The 23,886-nt window shown below is 46.8% G+C and overlaps 2 protein-coding genes across 9 annotated transcripts in view; one reads left to right on the forward strand and one right to left on the reverse strand.

Annotated features, from left to right (window-relative positions):
* The window catches only part of CSGALNACT1 (chondroitin sulfate N-acetylgalactosaminyltransferase 1), a 268,050-nt gene extending 265,162 nt beyond the window's left edge, over positions 1–2,888 (forward strand). For all 5 annotated transcript variants that reach the window (XM_087814204.1, XM_087814203.1, XM_087814202.1 and 2 more), the window contains one exon: positions 967–2,888. In XM_087814204.1, coding sequence (XP_087670330.1) covers positions 967–1,256 — 290 coding nt within the window. In that variant the 3' untranslated portion in view covers positions 1,257–2,888. The remainder of the gene's footprint in view (positions 1–966) is intronic.
* Positions 2,889–7,963: 5,075 nt separating this feature from the next.
* SH2D4A (SH2 domain containing 4A) overlaps positions 7,964–23,886 on the reverse strand; it is a 40,341-nt gene continuing 24,418 nt past the window's right edge. For all 4 annotated transcript variants that reach the window (XM_087814208.1, XM_087814209.1, XM_087814206.1 and 1 more), the window contains 5 exons: positions 22,344–22,455; positions 20,546–20,747; positions 17,821–17,951; positions 9,872–10,092; positions 7,964–9,391 (listed from right to left, as the gene is read on the reverse strand). In XM_087814208.1, the coding sequence (XP_087670334.1) occupies positions 9,299–9,391; positions 9,872–10,092; positions 17,821–17,951; positions 20,546–20,747; positions 22,344–22,455 (759 nt within the window). In that variant the 3' untranslated portion in view covers positions 7,964–9,298. The remainder of the gene's footprint in view (positions 9,392–9,871; positions 10,093–17,820; positions 17,952–20,545; positions 20,748–22,343; positions 22,456–23,886) is intronic.

Raw genomic sequence — 23,886 nt, forward strand, 5'->3', positions numbered from 1 at the left:
ATTCAGATTCCAGGCTCTTGACTCAGAATGGTCTCTGCCTGCACACTTTGGGGGGCACAGATCACTCCTGTACATGGCCCAGGGGTGGTTGGGATGTGGCTTCCCTGTGCTTGGTGAGCCCCCCTTCTGGACCCAGCGATAGCCTTGATCAGAGCAGCAGGTTTGGGGGCTGCAGGGGACAAAGGGCTGCGTGGTCACTCTGAGAAAAGATGTTGAGCATCCCCTCACTGTTTCTTGTAAGAGAGAAATCCCACAGGTGAGACAGGAACAGTGACAACAGGAGGCCGGTTTTTCTTTGGTTCTACTTGAGACATGGTGGGCTTTAGATTAAGAAACGACCTGGGGCCTCTCAGTTTACAAGGTGAGAGTTCAGGGGGCCGTGACTCCGTGAAACAAGGTTGTCTAAGCAGAACTTCAGCACTGGCTGGGGCCCGTCCCTTTGACACGAGTCATTTCACGAGCTTTCTGGGACCACGTTAGCCCCCGAAAGGAAGATGACTTTTGGGGATGTGGTTTTTTTCACGCTGAGACCGATTCTGTTTTACTATTTCGCCCTGCACGCCTCTGGTTTATTCCATTTGAAGCGGCTGGGGGAGGCCACATTCACGCCGAAACGCACACGGGCTCACCGGGGGGTTTCGGGTTAGGGCGCTGCCGCCGCTCTCAGCCGGAGGCCAGGGCTGGCCGCTAGCGCCGCCGGCCATTCTGGGGAGGGCAGGCCCGTGCTGGGGCCCTGCTTGCAGCCCCCTCCCCTCAGGAGTCGGTCTGGCTGCCGCGAAGGTCCCCTGTTTGAGAGTTCCGAGCTCTCCGGCCCGGTGGCCTTTCCTGGCTCGGAGGGGCTGTGAAAGGCCCTGCCCGGGACGCCGCTGCTCCTCACGCACGGCGCTGTGCTGGTGCGGCCCGGGGGGCGCGTGGAGACCGGGAGACGCGGCCCGGCGCGCTCAGCAGTGTCCTCTCTCCTGACAGGTGGCTTTGACCTGGACATCAAAGGCTGGGGCGGGGAGGACGTGCACCTGTATCGCAAGTACCTGCACAGCAGCCTCATCGTCGTGCGGGCGCCCGTGCGGGGCCTCTTCCACCTCTGGCACGAGAAGCGCTGTGTGGACGAGCTGACCCCCGAGCAGTACAAGATGTGCATGCAGTCCAAGGCCATGAACGAGGCGTCCCACGGGCAGCTGGGCATGCTGGTCTTCAGGCACGAGATCGAGGCTCACCTTCGCCAGCAGAAGCAGAAGACAAGCGGCAAAAGGACATGAGCTCCCAGGGATACGTTTCGGGAGATGTTTCTCTTTTTTCCCCCCTTTTGCAATTAACCTGACAAGCGGCTGCAACAAGGAAAAGGTTTCCATAAAGGGCAAAAAAAAGGAAGTTGACCGGTTAGTAAAAGACGAAGGGAGAGAGCCTCCAATTTCTGCTTACGTGGTTTTATGCAACAGGAATGAAAATCGGCCACTTTGCCTGCAGAAGTCGCCCCCACGATCCTCTGCAGCGCCTCACGGAGGGTTGTGAGGATCTAAGCTCGACGGCGTGGGGACTGGGACTGTTTGCAGCAAAGGGAGGTCTGTTGTTTTCTGTGCTTATTGCAATATTCATGAATTAAGACCAGTTTTGTAAAAAGTTCATTACGGTGAAAGGCAAACACATTTCTCCCCATCTGAATGGTGGTGTCAGCAGGGCGCGGAGGCCGCGTGAAACTCAGATGCCCTCATCACGATACCGGGGAGTAGCTTAAGCAAAACCAAATGGACCAAAAGAGAAAAGAAACCATAACTGTTGTGTCATTCCCTCCCCAAGATTAACCAAAAACAATCTAATCATCTTTTTGGTTGTAGTTTTAACCATCTCCATTTGTTAATTTTATTTAAAAATGCACTTTTCTTTTGCTTATGAGTTATATTTTGCTTATTTAAAGACCCATTTGCAAGCCTTACTAAGAGAGCACAAGCTAGCATACACTTTTATATTTTTTAAGAAGATACTTTTAGATGCATGATGAGAACTTTCCGTTCAGAGCATCAGGTTGACACTCATACCCGAGCACCCGCCAAGTGCTGCCCTGTCAGACGCCGTGTCAGACCTTCATCGCGTGGAAGGCGTGGCGTGGGGCTGCTGACGGGCCCAGGCGTAAACGGACTTTATCTGAAGAGTATTTCCGAAGAGGAGCAACTGAACACTGGAGGGAAAGAAAAATACACTTTTGTTTTTCTTTTTTTCTTTTTTTTTTACCAGAAAAGGAAACTTGTTCAGACTCTTGATTTATTTAATAGTCAGAAAATACATCTTTCCTTGGGAGAACTGGGTACCACTTTCTTACCTGTTTAAATAAACCAAAGTGTACTGTGTGAACCAAACAATCTCTTTTCAAAGCAGGGTGCTCTTCCTGGCTTCTGGCTTCCACGAGAAGAATCACAGGAAAATGAATTTTGTGCAAGATCATTCCATCTGCCGGAGTCTCGTGGGAGGGAAGATTTTGCTACATGCTCATCCACCCCAGTGCAGGGGGAAGTAACTTTATTACGTTTTAAGTGAAGCAGTTCTACTCAGTCACCAAGGCGCTTCTGAAAATTGCATTTTATTATAGTTCCCAACTATTTAAAAAAAATAAAAACAGTTAACACTGAGTGGTTTCTGCATTCATGGGAAAATTATTTATTTATTAGCCAGCACCAGATGCATGAGCTAATTATCTCTGATTCCTTATCTTCTGTTTGCCCACAGTCAAGTCATTGTTTAAAAGCTTCAAGAACATTCAAGCTGTCGGTGTGTTTAAAAAAAAAAAAAAAGCATTGTATTGATTTGTACTGGTACTTCATAAAATTTAATTAAAACACAGGGCATGGATGGAAGGTGGCATTGGACAGCTAATAAAATATGATTTGTGGATATGATTTCTTTTTGGGGTAAGAATGCCATGTCTTTAGTTTGGGGAAAGTTTTTTTATGCATAAACCAGGGTTTCTCAACCTTGGCATTATGAATATTTGGGGCTAGACCATTCTTCTTTGTGGGGCTCTCTCATGCACTGTAGGGTATTTAGCAGCATCCCTGGCTTCTACCCACCAGATGCCAGGAGCACCTCTCACCCAGGCTGACAACCATTATGTCCCAGTCATTGCCAAACGTCCCTGGAGGGTAGAACCACCCCTGGTTGAGAACCACTGGTCTAGAGGGAGGAGAGAACCATAATAAACCTGGGCGTGATACAATTATCCATTTTATTAGAAGAAATTGAGAAATGATTTCCAAGGTCCCTTTTGACTCTAACTGTGTTTTCTATTCTACATACAATGGTGACACTAGAGATTCTGGGCACATGTCTGGCCTGTCTCTCCAGTGGTCCTGATGGCTTTGTGGGACTGACCTGCACACTCCTGCCCATATTCTCCCAGGGTCAGGAGGATGCATTTCCAACAAGGCTGACAGCAGGGAGCAAATGTTTGACCATGGGGTCAGGCAGGCCTAAGCATCCCTCGAGTGGTGTGGTCCCAGACTACTCTCTGAGCTAACCGACCTTGGTGTCTGTTTAAATTGTGTTATCACAGATGCCGAGACAGTGCTTTAGAATTGGGTTTTAAAGTTGTTGAAGGTAGCAGAAAAGAAGAGGAAACAGCACGATATTAAACTGTTTTTCTCTTTTTAAAGCATAGTCAGGTAAAACAGCTTTATCCAAAGGTAGGAGCCCTCTTAAAGCACATGCATGAGGGAATCTGGCTTAGATTGGGCTGCTTTACCAAAAATGGTGTAGACTGGTTTGGAGGCTGGGAAATCCAAGATCAAGGCACCGGCGGATACCGTGTCTGGTGAGGGGCTCTTCTTGCTGTATCCTCACATGGCCGAGAGCTCTCCCCCTGTTCTTAAAAAGGGCATGAGTCCTGTCATGGAGGCTCCATCCTCATGGCCTAACTACCTCCTAAAGGCCGCACCACCTGATACCATCACATTGGAGAGTCAACTTATAAATGTTGTGGGGCACATGCAGCCCATAGCAGGACGTCTCCCCAATCCCTCCCCAAAGGACTAGCAGAGGCCCCACTGAAACATTGTAATCAGGAGCTTGGAATTTAACCTTACACAGCAAAGGAAAGCAGATGAACCTGTGGCTCGAAGGACTCAGGACCCAGTCACATATATTCTGAAGGAAGGGTACTGCCAAGGAAGCACTGAGTCCTGGGCTTGTCTTAGGTCCCTTTTCACCTTCTGCACTTTCCCTCTGCTCTTATTATATATAAGTCACCCAGTAACTAGCCCCAGTCATCTCACTGGAGCTGGGGTCTCTAATATGAACCTCAGTTCTCCTCCACCAGCAGCCTCATGAGAGCCAACTGTTAGCACCTCTTCCCACTCCTCACTCAGTAATGGCAGATTGGGAGCTTGAAGTCAACCATGGTGGGAGTATTTACACCATAGAAATTGGCAATTAGCAAAGGCTACATACACGGACTCCCCCAGAACCTACCCTTCACCCCGCACCCCAGCCAGTTGTTGTTTACCTGCATACCACAGATGATATGAGTTAATATGTCTGAGGTTTTTAGGCCATGTCAGGCACGTGGCAGATATTCATGCTCAGCTGTTGTTATTCAATACCAGTTCCCATGCCCAGCACTTCTTGGGTATAATCAGAGAGCCATTATGGGTCACACATTGCAGACCATGAACCCATCCACCTTGTGTGCATTGATCTGTATTTCTGTCATTCTGAAAACAATTTCAATCTACCTGAAGAAGAGTTACTAGGCATATAAACTATAATGGCTAATTTCTCCCTTAAATTCCATGCTCAGTATTTGGAGTTGATGACCCCCTAGGCAGTTGAGAGGCATTAGAGGATTTTGAAGTAAGGAGCATAGCCAGGCACCTTATGAACATAGTGCCAGCCCTCTAAGGTAGGTAATATCATTACTTCCATTTTACGGTTACAGAAAACCAAGGCTCGGAAATGGTAAAGGACTTGCCCAGAGGCCCAGCCAGAAAGGGGCTGGCTCCAGGCTCACATGTCTATCCCAACCAGCTCCAGAGGGCTTGAAGGTCTTGGGGGAGGGAGTGGGTGGAGGAAGCTTTGCTAAGGGTGAGTCCAGAGCCTGTCCTCTTGAGCCTGGGTTTCCCACCGTTTCTCTGCCCTCCAGCCCCACCTGTGGAATAATCCCAAGACAATGAATGAAAATTTGTTAACTCAGTGACCCAGGAAGACAAACAAGCTGGCCCCGCCCCTCTCCAGCTGCAGTGCAATTACCGGGGTTAGGGCTCTGAAGCCTTGGAAGCTGGCTCTCCAGCAGGATCCCATGGCGCTAGACTTAAAGACCGCCTTGAGTAGGAGGGACAAGCAGGTACGAATATTTGCTCTTTGAAAAAGATTTGACGTTGTTGCTGAGAACTGATAAAGCCCTTGGGTCGTCCCTCAGATGGGTGTGTTTTGCTGCAACACCCATCAAATAGCTGGCAGCTTTGTGTGGCCCGTGTTCTGATTAGCTTCATGTTTGAATTCAAAGCTGTTTCTCCTGGCAGCACTCAGTGCTTTGCTCTGTGCCAGTTGGTTGGGGGCTTTGGGTGGTGGTTTCAACACAGCCAATATTCTCTCAGTCAGCAGAGGTGCCTCTCAAAATGTCCCCCAGTTGCTGGTCCTACCCACGCGCCTTCTGGAGTAGTGAACGCCAGTGCCCCTGGGCTGTCTGCTCTTCTGGGAAGGGGAAGGGGGCAGCCTGGGGAGGGAAGTCAGTGCTGTGCTGCCTCAGGGCCATCTCTGTCCACAGTCACCCGGAGGTTCAGGGAGGGCCAGGCCACCTTCTGTGGCCTCTGTCCAGGACGCACCATGTGTCCTTCGGCCTGGCTGCGGGCCGTGTAGGTAGCCTATGGCTACAGGCAGCCCCCAGGTGGGATGCTTGGTGAACTGGACTGTTCTTAGCTTGAAATGAGGGCCATGCAGTACCGCCAGAAGCTCCCTCTACCTCTGCCGTTAATCCCATTTCTAACCCCACCACCAGCCCACTACCAAACCATCCTCCAACTCGTTTAAAGACAAGAGAACAGTAAATATCACCTGGCCTGCTAGGATGTTAAACCCCATTTGAAAAGGTTAATTATTTTTTTAATTTAAAAATAAATAAAAATTCAAAACACAAATGTGAAGCCTTCAGGTTAAATTCAAAGGAAGGCTGGAGGAAAAATGTACCTAACCGCTTGTTCTAATTAATCAGCCTCAAATGGAGCCACGTGAGAGGCACACCCGTAGCCCTGGCTGCGGGAAGCGCGGGGAGCGGCCTGGCTGGAGGCCTCCCCAGAGCCCCGCGAACCGGGAGCGCCCCAAAGACAGGGCTCTGGCCATGCCGCTTGGTTGCAGAGGACAGGGTGGCTGATTCCAAGGCCTTAGCTCAGATAGGCAATTGGTGTAAATGCCCTTGAGATGTTTGTAGTGGTCTGTCTGTCCATGCCCCACTTTCACGCTTGTCTTGACCCTTTTTAAGGGGCCCTGTGTTTCCCCTTCTGGGCGGAGGGCTTGAGCCTGCCAACGCTTCCTGGCGTTGCTTAGCGCTGCCGGTGGCGCTGAGGGACAAGGCATCGTTCTCGTTCATCTTCCCGCGCCGCGTAGGGCAGGTGACCAGAACCGGGGGCCAACCAGGCGCCTTCCAGGGGCGGGGGGGTCTGGCAGTCGGGGGTCGGTAGCTGGAGAGGGGATGACTAAGAGGAAGTTCCAGAAGGAAGTCCAGAGGGAATCAGCATGGCCAGGGAGGGGCGCCTGCACGCAGTCCCGAAGGGGCGGGCAGGCCGGAGTACCTGGAATTGGGGCATGGGATGGAACCTGAGGGGAGCATCGCCCCCCCCCGACCAAGAACCCCTGGGCAGGCAGGTCCGGGTGCTAGGCTTATTGAGGAAACAGGAGGAGGGACCGGGGTCAGGGTTTGGCCATAACTAGGGTCAGGCACAGGCAGACTGAGTCTGATAGCAGAGCTGGGATGGGAATTCGGGCCTCCTCAACTCCGTTTAGTTGAAATCAACTTCTGAATTCTATAAACCCCCTGCTTCGCTAAGAATTTCAGGTATTACTCCTCGCTATCATATCAACACTGGACAGTTTATTCCTCTGAGTGTCAATAACCAGCAGGATAAAACAGTGCAGAGCTCAGATCTGCTTCTTGTAAGGGCAGGTTCATCCAGTCGGGTCTTTCCTGTTCTCTAACTCTTCCTCCGATGGGATGTCACTTGGAGTAGTTACATCTGGATAGGACTGTACTTATTTCCTCCAAAAAAATTTTAGGCAGAGAGTGATGCTGGGATCTTATATGACTTCATAATTATTAGTGACTATAGGGTACTTTTCTATTCATTCCAGGACCTTAAGATTTCAGAGCTGAAAATAATAAAGATCACCTAGTTAAAATACCTTGTTTTATTTTATCAGAAGTGAAAAGAGGTTCAGAGAGGTAAGAGGACCTATCCGAGATCACAAAGCTCATGGTGGGGAGAGATGGGAATAGAGAAGTTCCTGACTTCAGCCCTGTGTTATCTCTGAATTCTATAATGTGACTGCAGAATCATAGTTAGAAACGAAAGCTGAGAGAGAGGCTCTCTTAGACAACTGTCTAATTGACAGCTGCCTCTCAGTCAACAGAAACCACATGGAACATTTCGAGAAACACATAACTATCTGTGTTAAAAATCTTTCTCATTCAAGTCCACATATCCACCCATGCACACTCACATATATATGCACAGACATGTACCCCGCCCTCTTTTAGGGTTATATTTACACTGTCAATGAGCACTTTATACAACTGACAACCTCATGAACAAATTGTTACCACCTGCTGCTTCCCTTAAAACAATGCTGACAGAGGGAGTTGGGCCCAAAGTATGAGCAGATCTTCATCTTCCCAGAAGAATGATCTTGGTGGCTTGGAGCCTCCTTGGTCACCCCCCCCAAGTGAGGCTGGAAGTGGGGTGGGGTGCAGTAGGGCAGAAGATTCCTGACTGAGCAACTCTTCATCCCAGGGCCAGTGGGAGGTTCTTCTCATCTCCCATTTTTCCTTCATTATGAGGAGGGCAAACTATACATCAACAAATGGTATATAATGCACATCAGGTTCCATAATTTCATAAACTTCTGTATTAGTTTTTTAGGGCTGCCATAACAAACTACCATAAACTCAGTGGCTTAAGACAACAGAGATTTATTCTCCCAGAGTTCTGGAGGCTAGAAGTCTGCAACCAAGGTGTCGGCGGGGCGACGCCTCCTTTTTAGGCCCTGGGAGAGGCTGCTCATGCCTCTCCTAGCTTCTGTGGTTGCCAGCGATCCTTGGCGTTCCTGGCTCGTAGCTGCGTCACTCGTCTCTGCTCTGCCGTCTCATGGCCTTCCCTCCGCATGTGTCCGTTTCCAAATCTCTCTCTCATAAGGATGCCAGGCACTGATTATGGGGCACACCCATATCCAGTATGACCTCATCTTAACTTGCTAACATCTGCAAAGATCCTATGTCCAAATAAGGCCACATTCTCAGGCACGGGGGGGGGTTGGACTTTAACATATCTTTTGGGGGACACAGTTCAACCCACAAAAATAGCATCCACACAGCTCACTATTGTATTCTTGTAGGTCACCACTAATATGCAATACCCCACATGTGCAGGGCTCCATCCATGTTGTGCTCTTGGAGAGCCAAGGGAGATAGGCAAGTGGGTCCTGTTTTCCAGAATGAGAAACACACTCATAGATATCTGCTCGCTGGCCTAGTCCGCAGTATTTTAGTCCATGTTAAGCCTCTCATCCTGTATTTTAAAATGCATTCAATTTACATTCCCATCTTTGTTTTGTGATGTCTCTTACATCCTGGCTCCAACGTGCACATTAAGTGAAGTGTGTTTGGAGGGTCATCTCAGCCGTTAGTAAAGGCTTTCTTCACCAGCTCCCTAAAGCCAGCATGGGACTTCATATAAACAGAACCCTGAGCCCTTTTGAGATGATGCAAAGAGAGAGTGTAGAGGCCACGAAATCGTTCCCATGAGCTCCTGTTTTTAAAGCACAACTTCATTCCTAAAAGATTTCAATTTCTTCTTTGTTCACTTGATCTTACATACATCAGTAAGGTGGTATCCTTCATGTTAGGCAGTTGCTGAAATGGGAGATCTCCCTTTACTTTCGGGGCGCAAACACCAGCATTTGTGCCGAAGAAGGATTCCCGTTGATCAGTTGATGAGTATTGGCTCTGCTGCAGGGTCGTTTTGGCTTCACACACAAACATCCATTCAGCAGTGTCTGTCCCGAGGAAAGCCCAGCTGGAGGCTGCAGGGTGACGCGTTGGGGGCTGTCACTCAAAGAGCTCCAGGTAGTCGGGAGGCTGGTCCTGCTGACCACAGGGGTACAGGAGGAGCTCCTTCCCCAGGGAGGTGATGGGTTCCTCCTGTGAATCAGAAGGCACAGGTCAGGCTGGGCGGGCTGTTACGAGAGTGTCAGTAATGATGTGCTGCTCCTGCCTCCTCAGTGCACAGAACTTCCTGCCTACCCTTGACTTACACCAGGCTTTATGGTCTGCGGCAATCTAAAAGCAGATTCTTCTCACCCATAAGCCGCCGTGTACTCTCTTCCGAACCTCCTGGGCTCGAGTTCTAACTTAAGGGCGTTCTCAGGTGTGGTCAGTGTGGGCACAGGCTTTTTAGCGACTCCTTATGGTCTGCCCAGTGGGGTCTCCCTGAGTATCTGAGGAGGAACGAGGCTCAGTGATAAAGGAAATGCAACTACGAACCCTGGTTATCGGGAGGAATTGTCAGAGACTAATCCCCCATCACGTGTCCCCATCGCCTGTCTCGTAATTGCCTCTGGTCGTCTGAGCAGCGGCAGGGCAGGAACGCGCAGAGCGGGGTGGGCCCGTGCGGCGCCTCACCTTGTGGTACTCCACCAGCTCGGCCAGGGTGGGGTGCTGCAGCTGGTCGGCGCCCAGGAAGCTGTAGGAGTCAGCAGAGGCGTCGATGAGGAAATGTTTGCAGCCCTCCTCGGACAGGTAGGACAGGGCATAGCCTTTCATCCGCTCGCTCACTCGGATCAGAAAGCTGCCTGGCGCGCACGTGCTCAGAAGCTCATTTGCTCTCGTTAGTGAGAGAATGCCTGTGGGCAAGAAGAGCGGGCATTTCAGCCGAATCAGTTCCGAACCTCTCCTCTGTGAAACATAGCTGTGTGGATCAAGTTTAGTGAAAATAAGCACACTTTAAGTCCATTTTGGGGCATCTAAGGAGTACAAATATTCATCTTCTGGTATTTGGGAACCGGGCAGGGGAGGTTACATAAGCAAGTGGATAGTATAAATGAAAGCATAAATGTTTACCCTTCAGAAGAACAGATTTCCACTTGCACACCTAGAGTTACAGCAACACCGGTTAGATGACTGTTGACGGTCATCCTGGGAGTGTTGAATCTGGAAGGGACCTTGGAGATGCTCTCCTCAGTCTATTGATGAGACTGTGTCCTGGGGAATGATCCCACTCGGTACAGAACAATGGTTCTCAGCCAGGGCATGTATGGAAATTTTTGAGAGATGTTTGTGGTTGTCATGGGCAGGTGTGTGTGTGTGTGTGTGTGTGTGTGTGTGTGTGTATCTGTCTTCATATATTCTCAAAGGAATGAAGCTCTTCATATATATGACGATATATAGATACACACCCAGGGACTGCATATGTGTGTATGTATGTACAGATATATTTATCTTCATATGTATATCTACATATAAATCTTCATATATATATCTTTTCATGTATATCTATATATATCTATTTAGATGCCTCATGAATTCACACTCATTTAGACCAGACTTTACCCTAGTTAGTTCCAACTCCTAAGGTTCGACTCAGATGCCAGATTTCCCTCCTTACTCCTATGGAATTTCATCAGATGAATCATTAATGTTAAAACATACAGAAAGTGCACAAACACATCTTGGGGAGATGGTGAGGTTGAGCTGTTTAGTGAGCTCCGACTTGGGACAGAGCAGCAGCCTTCTCCAGTGCTCTCCTGCCCTCAGCAGACAGAGGCTCTTGCCTTGTCCCAGTCTGCAGCTGACACTCAGGATCTCATCACTGGGGAAGAACCGACCTGGTGAAAGGCAGTGGGTTTTCAAAGCCTTTTAGTCTTGCTGTTGGTAAAGTTAGCTGAGACCTGAACCCTAATTATCCAGAGAAAAACATAAAATAAAAACATTTCTATTTCCCTTTTTGTAAGGAGACTTTTAATAAAGGGAAGACTTAAAAAATCGCCTCACCCAGCCAGCACCAACCAGCCCGCCCTTTTTGTGCCATCTCTTCTGCCATGCACCCTTCCGGAGGCCCCAGGGCCTGCACTCGCAGTTCATGAGGCTCAACCCCAGTGAGATGCTGGAGTAAGAAGTGGGGAGGTGAAAAGGCCTGGCAGCCCCCCCCCCCCCCCCCCCCCCCCCCCCCCCGCTCACAGGCAGGAAACGTCCCTGGAAAGGAAGATTAAAGGCCTCTGTTCCAAGGGCCCCCAGCTCCACTGCGTTCACGTCTGGCAGGGCTGGTGGTGCTTGTGCATGATCTCCATCATCTCTGGTCTCCTCTCCGCCCTTTCCCGGCTAAGACTGAGCCGCTATGGGTACTGGGTGAGCCTCTTGGGTCAGCTGCTGCACTGTCCACTTTAGGTGCTCAAATGATACCTGAATAAGCTCCGACATACACACCGCTGCTTCTCGTTGCCCGTTTTACCTTTCTAAACACACTTTGTCCCACTGATAAGTTGCAGGTGATGACCATAAGCTAAAACAAGGCAACAGGTAACCAGCCTGCCCAGGGACCACACAGGATGAAGGCTTGCAGACTCTGGGTCTGACTGTGAAACCAGGGATATCCATCACTGACACTGAACTCCCCTTCAGAGCCGAGGGACTGATAAACAGCGAGGAAAGCAGAAGCAGCTTTCTGGAAAAAGAGTTCTCTCCCCTCCCAGACTTACTGACTCACTCTGAAGCCCCAAGTGACTTCAACAGATGGGGCCAGTGTTACAATTTATAATATCTGGATGTCATCCAGATGGATTTGGATTCCTAAAATGAAAGCTATTCTGGAATATTATAACCAAACCTGGGGTAAGGTCAAATTGCTCCTAAAGTCAGGTCGAACAGTAGCTGTAAATCAAACTGCCCGAAGCCTCTCCATCTGTGATTATCTGCCATTAGGCGTAGATCTTGGCACTCTAGTCTCTAGAGACACCAGAATACAATACAGTGATTCCGTGGCGAACCACAGGTCATAGTGGAGATTCCTTGCACACAGTGGTGACACCATGGGACCGATCGCAGGTTCAGAAGGTAAGTGCTATTGAGATGAGGCTTTGTTCTTTTTGCTTTAAGAATGATTCTTATTCCTGAAAAGCACAGCCTCTTGGCACATCTGATGATACAGCTGATATCCAATTTGTCCTGATTCCATCAAGGGCACTGGGTGCATCCAGGGAGGCCTGGCCATGATCACTGCCAAGCAGGGAGCTCCATCTGCCCGTGAAGGGATTTCTTGAACACAAAGCCAAAATCCAGTGTCAGATATTAATCACCATGGACTCGAGCAATCTCCTGATGGTATTTTTCATCCCCCGAGTTGCCCATGCACGACTAAGAATTCTGAAGCAGTTAGTCTTCTCCAGCCATAAAGGCCAGGACACCTCCAAGCTGCCTCCCTGGGCCAGCTCTCTCCATGCATCTAACAAAAACCAAACCTGTCTGATGTCATAGGAGGAATTCTGCCCTAGTGAAAGGGGGTAATTTAAAAAGCTTTCTTGTACTTCACCAATTTTTAAAATGACCCAGATCTCCCAGCAATAGTCCGTCTAGAGCTGAATCCAGGCGGGGTGTGGTAGAACCAAAGCGTCCAGAAGAAAGAAGCTGGTGTCTCCACATGGGGGCTCACTGGACAGCTGCTGGCTCTGAAGAGCCTGGGGCACAGCTGGGCTAAAACTCCTGGGAGCCTGAACACAAGCTCAGAGGGTCATAAAAGCTGGAGCTGAGAGTGAACAGAGAGAAACGCTCCACTCCTGTCTCCACATGATGCCTAGGAACCCTTCAGAACAGTACTATTCAACAGGATTTTCTGTGATGATGGAAACATTATCTGTGCTGCCCGTGGGGCAGCCACTACCACATGTGGTCATGGAGCCCCTGAAATGTGGGCAGTATGACTGAGGAACTTAACTTTTCATTTTCTTTAATTTTAATTCATTTTGATGTAAAGACCTACATATAGCGAATAGCTACCATATTGGACAGCACAGCTCTACACCCCTCTAAAGTGAAGGTGAGCTCCACGACAGGCCCAGGAGAACTATTTTTTGCACAGAAGAAGATAAACAGACCCTGAGAGACCTGAAATAACTCAGAAATGCTGTGGCTTTGAGGTTAAATAGATCTGGGCCTGAATACTGACTCTGCCACCACTAGTGGTAGAAGCCTGGAAAAGAACTTAACATCTTAGTTCCTAGGTTCTTATTCTATAAAGTAAGAGTAAAAATGACCTCCTTTAAAGTGCTCAATATAATGCTTGGCACATATTAGGATCTCAAAAAATTATAGCTGCAACACAGACAACTAAAATCACTAAGAGACTTTAACAGTGTGACTTGATTCAAGATAAATATATAAAAACGTAATTTCCCTACACCAACAACCACCAATTATGTAATTTTTTAAAATCCCAAATAGAAATAATTATAACTACACAGGACTAAATCTAGTTTGCTTTTTTAAAAAAATACAAGTCTTGCATGCGGAATTTACTTAACAATTTAAAATAAATATAAGGATTTACCATGTTCATGGATAAAAAGATACATAACATAAAGATGGCAATCATCTCTTCAAATTAATCTACAAATTCAATGTAATTCTACTCAAAATCCCAACAAAGTTTTTAAAACTTGACATGTTGCCCTAAAAGTCATGTGAGTATATAAAGGGGTCATTAAGACAATTTCAAGGAAGCAAGAGGAGGGGGAACTTGCCCTCTTAGATAAAGAGACTTACCATAAGTATATAGTAACCCGCACATACAGGATCTTGGCATGCAACAGAGATAGAGCAGTGTAAGTCAGTGAAGGAAAGAAGGGCTATTTAATGAACGATCTTGGGAAAACTGGCCACTTGTATGAAAAGGAATAAATTAGGTTTCTATACTGCATATCACATAAAAAATAAATTACAGGTGGGTTATGTATTATACCACCAGTCAAAGCCACAAAGGAAACAGAGCTAAACTCAACCTCACTGCAGTGAAAATTTTCTATGCTTCAAAATGTGCCAAAAAGTTAAATGACAAATCACAGGCTAGGAAACGAGCGAGCAAGAAGGAAATCTGCCAGCAGACAACCTTTGACTTCAAGCTGCCATTCTTCCCTGAGTCTCCAGCCTGCCAGCCTACCCAGCAGATTTGGGACCCAGCTAGCCTCCAAAGTCATGTGAGCCAGTCCCTTAGGAAGCTGGCCATCAGAAGAGCAATGTTAAGAGCAACTACCAAGGCACTTAGGAAGGGACAGTGTGGTGTGTCAGCATCAGAAGGGACACGCGGTGCAGAGCAGTGAGCAAGGCAGGGAGTGTGGTTGGAGACAAGCCTGGATCAATCAGCAGGGCCAGAATAAGCAAGCTCTCGTGGGCCACAGGGGGAGCTTGGGTCTTACTCTGATTGCAGCCTGACTGTGTGGAGGTGGAGACCAGTTAAGAGGCTGATACAAGAGGCCAAATGAGGGATCAACATAGATTATCCTGGCTATTCAGGATAAAGTCCAGATCTCTTTCCCATTGAAGGATCCAAGCAAGATACACGGCAGTATTCCCAACAGTCCTCCTAAATGATTGAGTATAAAATACCCAAATTAACTAACATTAATTTGCAGAATATTAAAGAAATCATAAAAATACCAACTATAAAATTCCTTCACAAGGCCTCTGTCAAAACTCTTGGGGCTTCCATGTGTTTTTTGTGATTCTGTGCTTGCACAGTGTGGTACGCTGGGCTATGGATCTGCAGGGTGGTCGTTCCCATGGGGCAGGTGGAAAAGTGACCAGGGAAATGCATATGTCCTGCAATTAGGTCCCTGGCCTCCAACCCACTACAGGAAGCAGCCAAGAGATGGCCAGCAAGCCTCTGCATTATTCCATCTGGGTCCCAACACCAAAATGACCCACATGAAAATGAGAAATGTGCTTTGGTTCTAAGAAAAACTAATAAAACATGAAAGAGAACTTGAGAATCTTTTCCATGTGTTCTCCCACACGTCCCACTTAACCAGTGGGACCAAAAGTCCAGTGAAAGTTGGGACCTGTGGTCTATAAAAAAGCTGTAATTCTTGACGAGGGAGAAGTAGATGTGGGGAGAGTTTGCATATTTAGATTTGCTGGAGATCATAAAAAGCAGCTCAGGAAGGTGAGTTTAGCACTTCATTCCAGGATCTCTCCTGCACGTGGGATTTTTTCATCAAGCTCCTACATCTAGGAGTTCAGAGGCAATACCCATTTCACCGATTACAAAACTGGCATCACAGAGCATGCACCCATGGCAGGATATTTCCAAGCTGAACACCATTTTGCTTCATTATGACCCCAAGTGGGAAAGGAGACCTGAGACAGAGATCGGGGCTCTCTGCTCTTCTCTGTCATTGCCCTGAACATTGGGGATCCCTGGGATTTTTGTCTTCTCCTATCCTTCTTCTCAACTCACTTCTGGAAAATCTCATCCCCTCATGCTTTTAATTATGTGCTGACAACTCCAATCTGTTATCTCCATCACTGATCCATTAAGCCAATTGCTAAATGGGTATTTTCACATGACTGTCCCAAAGACACTTCAAACTCATCTCATCCCAAATGGGCTCTTCCCTCTTCTCTTCTCCCCTTCCCCAAGTTTCCTCAGCCTCCGATGTTCCTCCTCTCAATTGATAGGCCGCCTTCCACCGAGCCCCACAAACTAGCGATCCAGAATCTTCACTTCCCGTGTCCTCTCCCATCCATGCCCATCCTTATCGAAAGCTAATTAAGAGAAACGGGTGAAAATATGAACTTCTGTGGAGTGAAAAGTTAGGTGACCAAAGCAGTAGCTTGAAAAGGGTAACTTATGACAATGAAAGGAAGATAGTCAACCAATAGAGAAGGGCTTCCATCCCAATATTTCAAAACAGGGTTCCTGATAAACAATCACACTTCAAAAAGATAAGATGCGATCCCTCTTTATCACAGAAATACGTGAAATTTGTTTTCCTAAAACTGAAGACAACAATTTATAGTGACTATGTGGCTGTGTATTTATTATATTTATATACATTTTACTCTATGTTATTTATTTTGCTTATGCCTATGATAAATATTTGTATAAATGAAAATAAATCAATAGCAAAGCAACTAATAAGTTTTTATACGTATAACTCAAGAGTCTTATTTTTAAACCAAAGTTCCAGCTGGATTTTTAGCCCAACTGTGTCTTCCTAGCTTTTAACAAATAGTTTCAAGAAGAACTGCCTGTTAAAGTACCAGGATTCCTAATAACATCAACCGACATTTTCAATTTCTCACTCCCTGCAGTTAAACTACCACACCTGTCATTGGGGATGATGGCATCTTCTGCCCAATGACACAGAAACTACAAAGTGGCTGATTTCCCCAGTTCTTACCTTAAAAAGGAAAATAAAATAGGCAATTTGAGGCAAGCGGGGGGAGCCATGACGAACATGTAACTGACCGTGTTCTATGTGTCTTTGGACACTGTTGTCACTCTTTCTCCCAATGTCTTTAAAGCTAAATGGGAAGGAAGGAGGCTTATGACCTCTCCTGGATGGAAGGGGAGCTCCTCTGGGAATGGATCTTCTAAAAGCCTGAATTGTCAAAAAACAAGTATTTTCCAGGAAAACCAGACAGTTCGGCCGTAACATTCTAACTGCAAAAGCAGCCCTTTAGCAGAGAGCCTGCCACAAATAATTGTGTTCTTTTTAGAAGAGTTTGCCATGTTATATGTTTGGGAGCTTATTTTTGTAGATATATTTAGGTGTGAGATGATACTGCTTAAAAGGGAGAAGCCCTAAACATCACTGCAACTAAGATACCCGTTAGGACAAGCACGCTCTGTGAGGGAACTTGGTTTGCTTAAAGCACTTTTGTTGTACGTCGAGCCAACTGGTCCAATTTAACCCCAGACTTAAGAAGCCAACTGAGGCAAAAAACAAAACAAATGAAAAAACACACAGCACTTTCTTTTCTTGAAATCCAAGAAACTGAGAGGTCAGTGAAATGTGAGCTGGGTACATGGGAGCTTGAATTAATCAAGTTTCTAGGGTCAAATAAAGAAATCGTTTATAACAAACCCACTGTGCGGTCTTCCCTGCGGACTGGAAACAAAAATCAAAAGCACAGAATTTTGCAGTTCAAGATCACAAGTTAACTCCTTCATTTAAAAGAAGAGGAAAATGAAGCTCAGACAAATTGATTTACTACAGAGAAGATGATTTGCCCAAGGTCACCCAAGTAACTGGACAGCTGACGTTCTGACTGTTGCCCGCTGCCCCGCCCGCGGTGCCAGCAGCCAGCTGAGTCCTCAGGGGCCCGCGGGGAAGGCGGTGAGTGTGCGGGAGTCACACAGTCAGGAGCCCCAGTGCCGCCTCCCCCCCCCCCCAGTGCTTCATCTGTGGCGACAAATCAACCCACAGTGCCTGAAGAGTCACAAGCATGTAGCTCACGGAGGAACCTTTGAAAACTGTCCTCGGCCGCCCAACGCAGAGGAAGCCCGGCCTTCCTGCCTGGCTGGGGCCGGCCTGGCCTCCACCGTCGGGAGGTTCTCTAGAGGGACCTCCTGCACTCACCGTGGAACCAGGGGGCGACGGTGTCGGACGCTTTCTCGTAGCCGGCTCGCAGGGGCAGCTGCTCCTCTTTAAACCACCGGACGATGTCCTCCTGGGCAGAGCCGGGTACTGTCCTTGTCACTCCCTGATTTCTGTTATTTATAGGACCATTTATCAAGTTAGTTTAACTAATTTGAAAATAATGCCTTCCATATATATATATATATATATATATATATATATAGTTGTGTGTATGCAAAACAGAGTTTATTCTTATTATTTATTAACTATTGTATTATTTTCCAAAGAACAACTGTAAACCTACTTTTGCCCCAGAGAGAGGAAAGGGAGAGGGACAGAGAGAGAGAAATGAGAATTATAGACATTTAACGATCTAATCACATGGGCTGAGCTAACGGGAGGTTGCACATCTGCACAATGCCCCAGCTCCTCAATAGCAGACAATAGGAAGGAACATGATCCTGTCACTTGTCCTTCTAGTCCTACAGGGCTAGTCTTGGGTCTGAGCTAATGCTGTGTTAACACATAGATTTTAATTTATTTTTTTGTATGAATTAGAAGCTCCATTAACTCCCAATGAAAACTTGAGAAAATAAGCATTAAAAGGTGAAACACTCCCAGCACTGTTTTCCTGGAGAGCATATCCTTGCAAACACAGTAACTCAAATGCAATAAAATAAACTTCTTTCCTAACATTTTCATTATTCAATTTTCTCTTCTTTCTCTATCCACTCACCTCCCTGACTTGGTTTCTTCTCTCCCACACTCTGAAGAGGTTTAGTTCTGTTAGAAGACAGTCTGAGAAACACAAGTTAGAGGTGAAGAATGTTTTTGAGATTGGGAAGAAAAAGATAGAGGCAGCAGAAGCCTTTGGAAATCAATTCCGTAGCAGAACTTAGGTTCTGGAATGAAGTCAATTTCCATTACAAAGTACCACTGAATGTAGCAAACATATTTCCAACTCCCACGCAAGAGCCCACTATTTTGAGCAGATTCCAATGCAAAAACAACAACAACAAGTTTGGATGAGCAACTGGAATGCCCTGTCATGATAAATTAATGTTATGGCTATTTATGCTTTTTATGGTAACATACGCTACCATGAGTTGCATGTGACATGTCAGATGGACATATATACACGTACATACGCATCTACATGCATACATTACCATTTTGGAGAAAATAGCCTATAATATTTGACTTTCCTGGGAGCATGCACTGTACATACATGAGATTACATAATAAATGCTCTTATTAGTTTTCAAATTAGTTTTTTTTTTTTCTCGAGGAGTCTTTGGAGATCAAGGGAAAAACTTCAAGAACAGCCGGTCTCTGTTTTTCTGGGCCGGCACCTAGGTGACCTTGGTCATCACTGTTTAAAGAGCCAGCCCTGAATCCATCCTGTCTGGCTGCCTCACAGGAAGCAATTCATGCAAGTGTCTTAAATCTGAAAGAATGAGCTAAATGAGCTTAAAGCAAGAATTATGAAAGGCCACCTTCGTTGTTGTCAATCCCATACACTGTGCTCTAAAAATACTGCAGGTGAGGGCACAGGTCATCCTCCCACCCTTGGAAGAGCCTGGAGAACAGGAGCAGTACTCCCCACCCCACCGGGTCCTTGGCCACTGCTCACAGACAACTCGGGTGCCGGCCAGGCCCCAGGCAGGAGCAAACGTCGGTGACTCGGTCACAGAACTGCCAGGAGACCTGCTTCCGGATTAGCTTCCTTGTTTTGTTGTCCATAAGAAAAAAGTCATTCCCCAAACTGTCACTTTGTAGAACATGGTCATTTAGTCCCCAAATGGAACCTTTTCCGTTGAGTGAGCAGAAATAATCACAGTAGGAAAGGCCCACCTTGGTATTGCCTCTGAGGTCATATCCCCATCAGGACAAAACCTTGACGATAACTACTGACTCCGAGCAAAGGAAGTTTTTGTTTGTTTTTTACTTCTCCATTCTCACAACAGAGAAGTATTTTTAGTTTTTATTTCAGAAGGCAAGGCTTTATAGAAAGCTCTGTTTCATTCAGTCAGTATTTGATTTCTCCAGGTTGTTTTACATGTTGTCTCTCTATCAGAATATGAAATAGTCGTATGTCAACAACCAGGAGAAAATAATTTTATAGTGGGTTTCTGCTGTGATATTATGGTACTTTTTGTTCAGGAGTTGTTTTGCCTAAATCCCCCACAACCTAGGAGGCAAAAGTACCATCGTCAACAATCAAATTCATTCATTCAGTAAAGGAACATTTCCAAATCCTCAACACGTGAACGTGCCTACGTATCCGAGTGAGAGTGGCCACCAAACCCTGACTCCCGAGCAGTGAAAGTGTAGCTCTACCCATGACGGGAGTGTCAGCAACCTCTTAGGTCCCTGCTTTGATATTCTTTCGCTACTAAGATCATGGAACTGTAGTTGTGTCCTCTTGTCCCTTCACTGGCTCGCCTGCTGCCACCAGGTGGGGACCGGCTAGTGGCACGGGAAGTCAGTGAACTCAAGGTGCATCTTCACAAAGTTACTGGGTGTATTAATTATAACAACTGTGCATGTTTTACAGATAAGGGGATGAATGGAAGACAGTCTTAGAGGAGAGGCTGAATTTAGTTACTCAGCTCATTTCAGCCCTTACTCTTAAGGCCATCTGCGTGGCTTTTTTTTTTAAATTTCATTATTGTTTAAAATATTACAGATGTCCCTTTTTCTCTCCAATTGCGTGGCTTCTTACCTGCACGGCTTCGGAGGGTATTCCGCTGGGTTTAGGAACTTCGGCTTGGGTGGGAGGGGGGGTCTCTTTGGTTTCATTGGGACACTTGGGGGGCTCTGCGGCCCCTCACCACTTCTGCCTTTTTGGGACAACCTCTTGTAGTCTTCCCGTGCTTGTTTAGCCAAGGAGCGTCTCCTCTCATCAGCTGCTTTGGATTTTCGCACTAGAAAAACACAAGGTTTGAGAGAGGCCCTCGCCAGCCCCTAGAGATGGTTAGAAGATTCAGCACCGCAGCTGGAGAGCAGGCTGGTGTCTGCCGATGCTGAGGGACAATCACTCGGGCCTATTACTCAGACGGGTAGGGTCTGCACATCATGTGGGAGTCGGGGGACTTTCTGAGAGGGGGAGAGAGAAGAGGAGCGGGGGACAGGATGGAAATGAGGGACCATTTCCTGCAGTTGGCAAGACTAAGTGATGGGTCACCGCCCGAGTGAGGATTCCAGCTGGGGGGGCTCTTTGAATAATAAGAGGTGACAAGCCCTTCACACAGATAGGAGCTCGGGATGCCTGGTGCCCCGGTCCTGAGCACAATCCAGCTGTCAGGACTCGTCAGTGGCTCAGGCTGTGCAGGGGGTGGCCAGGCAGTGAGGCTCCTCGCCAGCCACACTCAGAGCCCACTGTGAGCCGAACCTACTGTGAATCCTCCTGTCAGACCAAAAAGTAACGCGATGCGTACCACAGGCAATCAGACCGGGCTGGTCCACACGAAAGTACCCAAGGCTGCCTCTGCCTATTGCTTCGTAAATAGAGGGCTTATTGTTTTATTTTGCTTTTGTTTCAGCAACATATTAAAGGACTCTAATGCAGGATGTAAGAATAACTTTTCTTGAGTGTATTTACATTTCAGGCATCATTAGTCAAATCCTGTTATTTTTTACTTCAAAGAGATGCCAAAGATGTTCCATTATGCTAGGATTTCACCGCATAGAAGTGATTGGATCTGGCAAATATTTTCTTTTCACAAAAGCTGTTCTTTTAATGGTGTTCCTTGTGATAGAACTGAAGATCGATTTAGGATTCTCAGCATCTTGCAAACACTGCCACTCCTCTTCCTCCAGCTGCCGCAGGGCTGATCTGGCAGTTAGGCCTCTGTCTGAGTCGGATGGAAACCCTGGTCCCATTGCAAACCTGCATTCACTAAGCATCCTCGGGCACCTCTGCTCTGCCTTCACCTGCACTGACTTCTCTCCGAGGGGTTTCTCTCCGGCTGTGCTAATTAAAAAAGGTGTCAGGGTCGGTCATAGGGTTGGGAAGGATGCCTGCTATTCGTGTGTTCTTCTGATTACAAAGTTAAGATGTATTCACTGTTGGAATTTTAGAAAATTACAGAGTAACAAGAATTACAGAATTCAAATAAGTGATCCTCAACCCCATCTCTCGAACGTTAACATGTTAATAGTCTTCTAGTTCTATTCCTTTACATATATTTAGACATTTGAAAATAGAGATAATTTGCATACTATTTTATAATAATTTTTCTTCTCCAAGCTAAAGAAGATATACACATATTCCCAGGTCATAAAACACTCGTTGGAAACCTGCTTTTTCCCATAGCTATATAGCATCCTATCACGTACACACGTAATCATTTTTTGATGGTTCAAAGATGAATTGAGAATCTTTCTGCTAATAAGTGGCTCGTAAGCCTTTGGATAATACCTGGTGTTAAAACATCTCTCAACGACCCCTTTCAGTGCTTTGTAGACAGATCACTTTATTTCGTGAGCCATTCAGCTTAGAGAGGCCCCTGGGTACTCACGAGATGCCTGCCACTCCGAATCTTCTTTCCAGCTCTTATAAATCTGCTTGGTTCTCTCTTCATCTATATGTTTTATTTCCTCATCTTGTGTTTTCTTCGTGGGTTCTTTCTTCTGTTTAAAAAACCAGAAACAAACACCTGTGGGCTACTGTGGCCGTTTTCCTGCAGAGCGGGGCTGCAGGCCCCCCTGACTGCCCGCTGGCCCGGGGGCACCTGAGTGGCACCCCGCACCGGAGCCGGCTCAGCGCCATCCGATTGTGCACCCCCACAGCGGGGCACTAAACCTCTCAGGCTGGCTCCCCGAGTCCAATTAGAAAATTCAGAATATTTCAGAGGGTTATAAGGAGGGCTAAATAATTTTGTTAAAGTGCCCTGCACAGAGTGTAACAGAAAGTAAGAATTCAATAAATATTCCTTTTTCTCAGACATAGCACTTCTCTGCTTTAAATGGAGTTCCCTGAGGTCGTGTGTAAACACTGTTTCATTTAGCCGGTTAAATACTACAGTTCCTGACGGTCCCACAGAATAACGGCACTTCCCACAGCAGTCTCAGTGCGTCTCCACGTGCCCTTGAACCTGTGTCTGAAAACGCGATACTTGCACATGGTTTTAGGTGGCTCAAAAAGGATATTTTGTTCTGTTTGAAGAAAATAAAACAAATATTTTTTAAAAGTATCCTCTTTGAGAATGGAAAATATAAAATAAGAAACATGAGCCTTCCCTTAAAAAGGAATTCAGGGGTTTTTCTGTGGTAAAAATATACATAACATAAAGTTCACCATCTTAACCATTTTGAAGTGTACAGTTCTGTAGCATTAAGAACATTCAAGGGAATGAGTTTTTAACTAAAGAGAAACTAACACCTCAAATCACTGAGACCTAAAATGCACTTTGTTTATTTGGCTCCAGCCTCTGAGTACTTGTAAGAAAACTGAATTTTCCACTTGGCGAGCTAAAGAGAAGCCTGGTTAGCTAAGGCGTGACGCAAACTGGGGTGGCAGGAAGGCCGACTGGGCTTCACTCTCCGTCGCTGTATTTAGTAAATTGTATTTCTTTTTAATCTACAGTGTAATTATGTATGGGCACAGCGGGGAAGGGAACAAAATTAATGAGTTTCATGGAGTAATAGCAAGTGAGATCTGGCCCTGACCACTGTATTTATTCAAAGCAGCTAGAAAACTTAACTTCTGAGTTTCTCTAAGAATTCCTCCAGAAAATTTACATTTAGCAAATCTTTACAGGGTGATCTTTACCTTCTCTATTTAGAAAATTATCATCTCCTCTTTAGAAGTACTGTATTTCGCTGGAAGCATGTAGGCCCAGGATGGGGACCGTGAGCCGGGCATGGGAAAGTCCAGGCGAAGGCCAGGGGGCGAGGAGGCAGCAGGGCTGGGGATGGGCATGGGCCAGGGGCCCGGGCTCAGGTGTGGAGACCGAGAGGGGCAGTTCCAGCTGTCCAAACGGCTCCTACAGACAGCCCCGCGTCCCGGCCTGCTGACCAGTTCCTCATGAGACCCTCTCTGAGGCCCCTGAAGTGGGACGG

Source organism: Miniopterus natalensis, chromosome 2, assembly GCF_054644295.1.
Source record: "Miniopterus natalensis isolate mMinNat1 chromosome 2, mMinNat1.hap1, whole genome shotgun sequence".
Lineage (NCBI taxonomy): Eukaryota > Metazoa > Chordata > Mammalia > Chiroptera > Miniopteridae > Miniopterus > Miniopterus natalensis.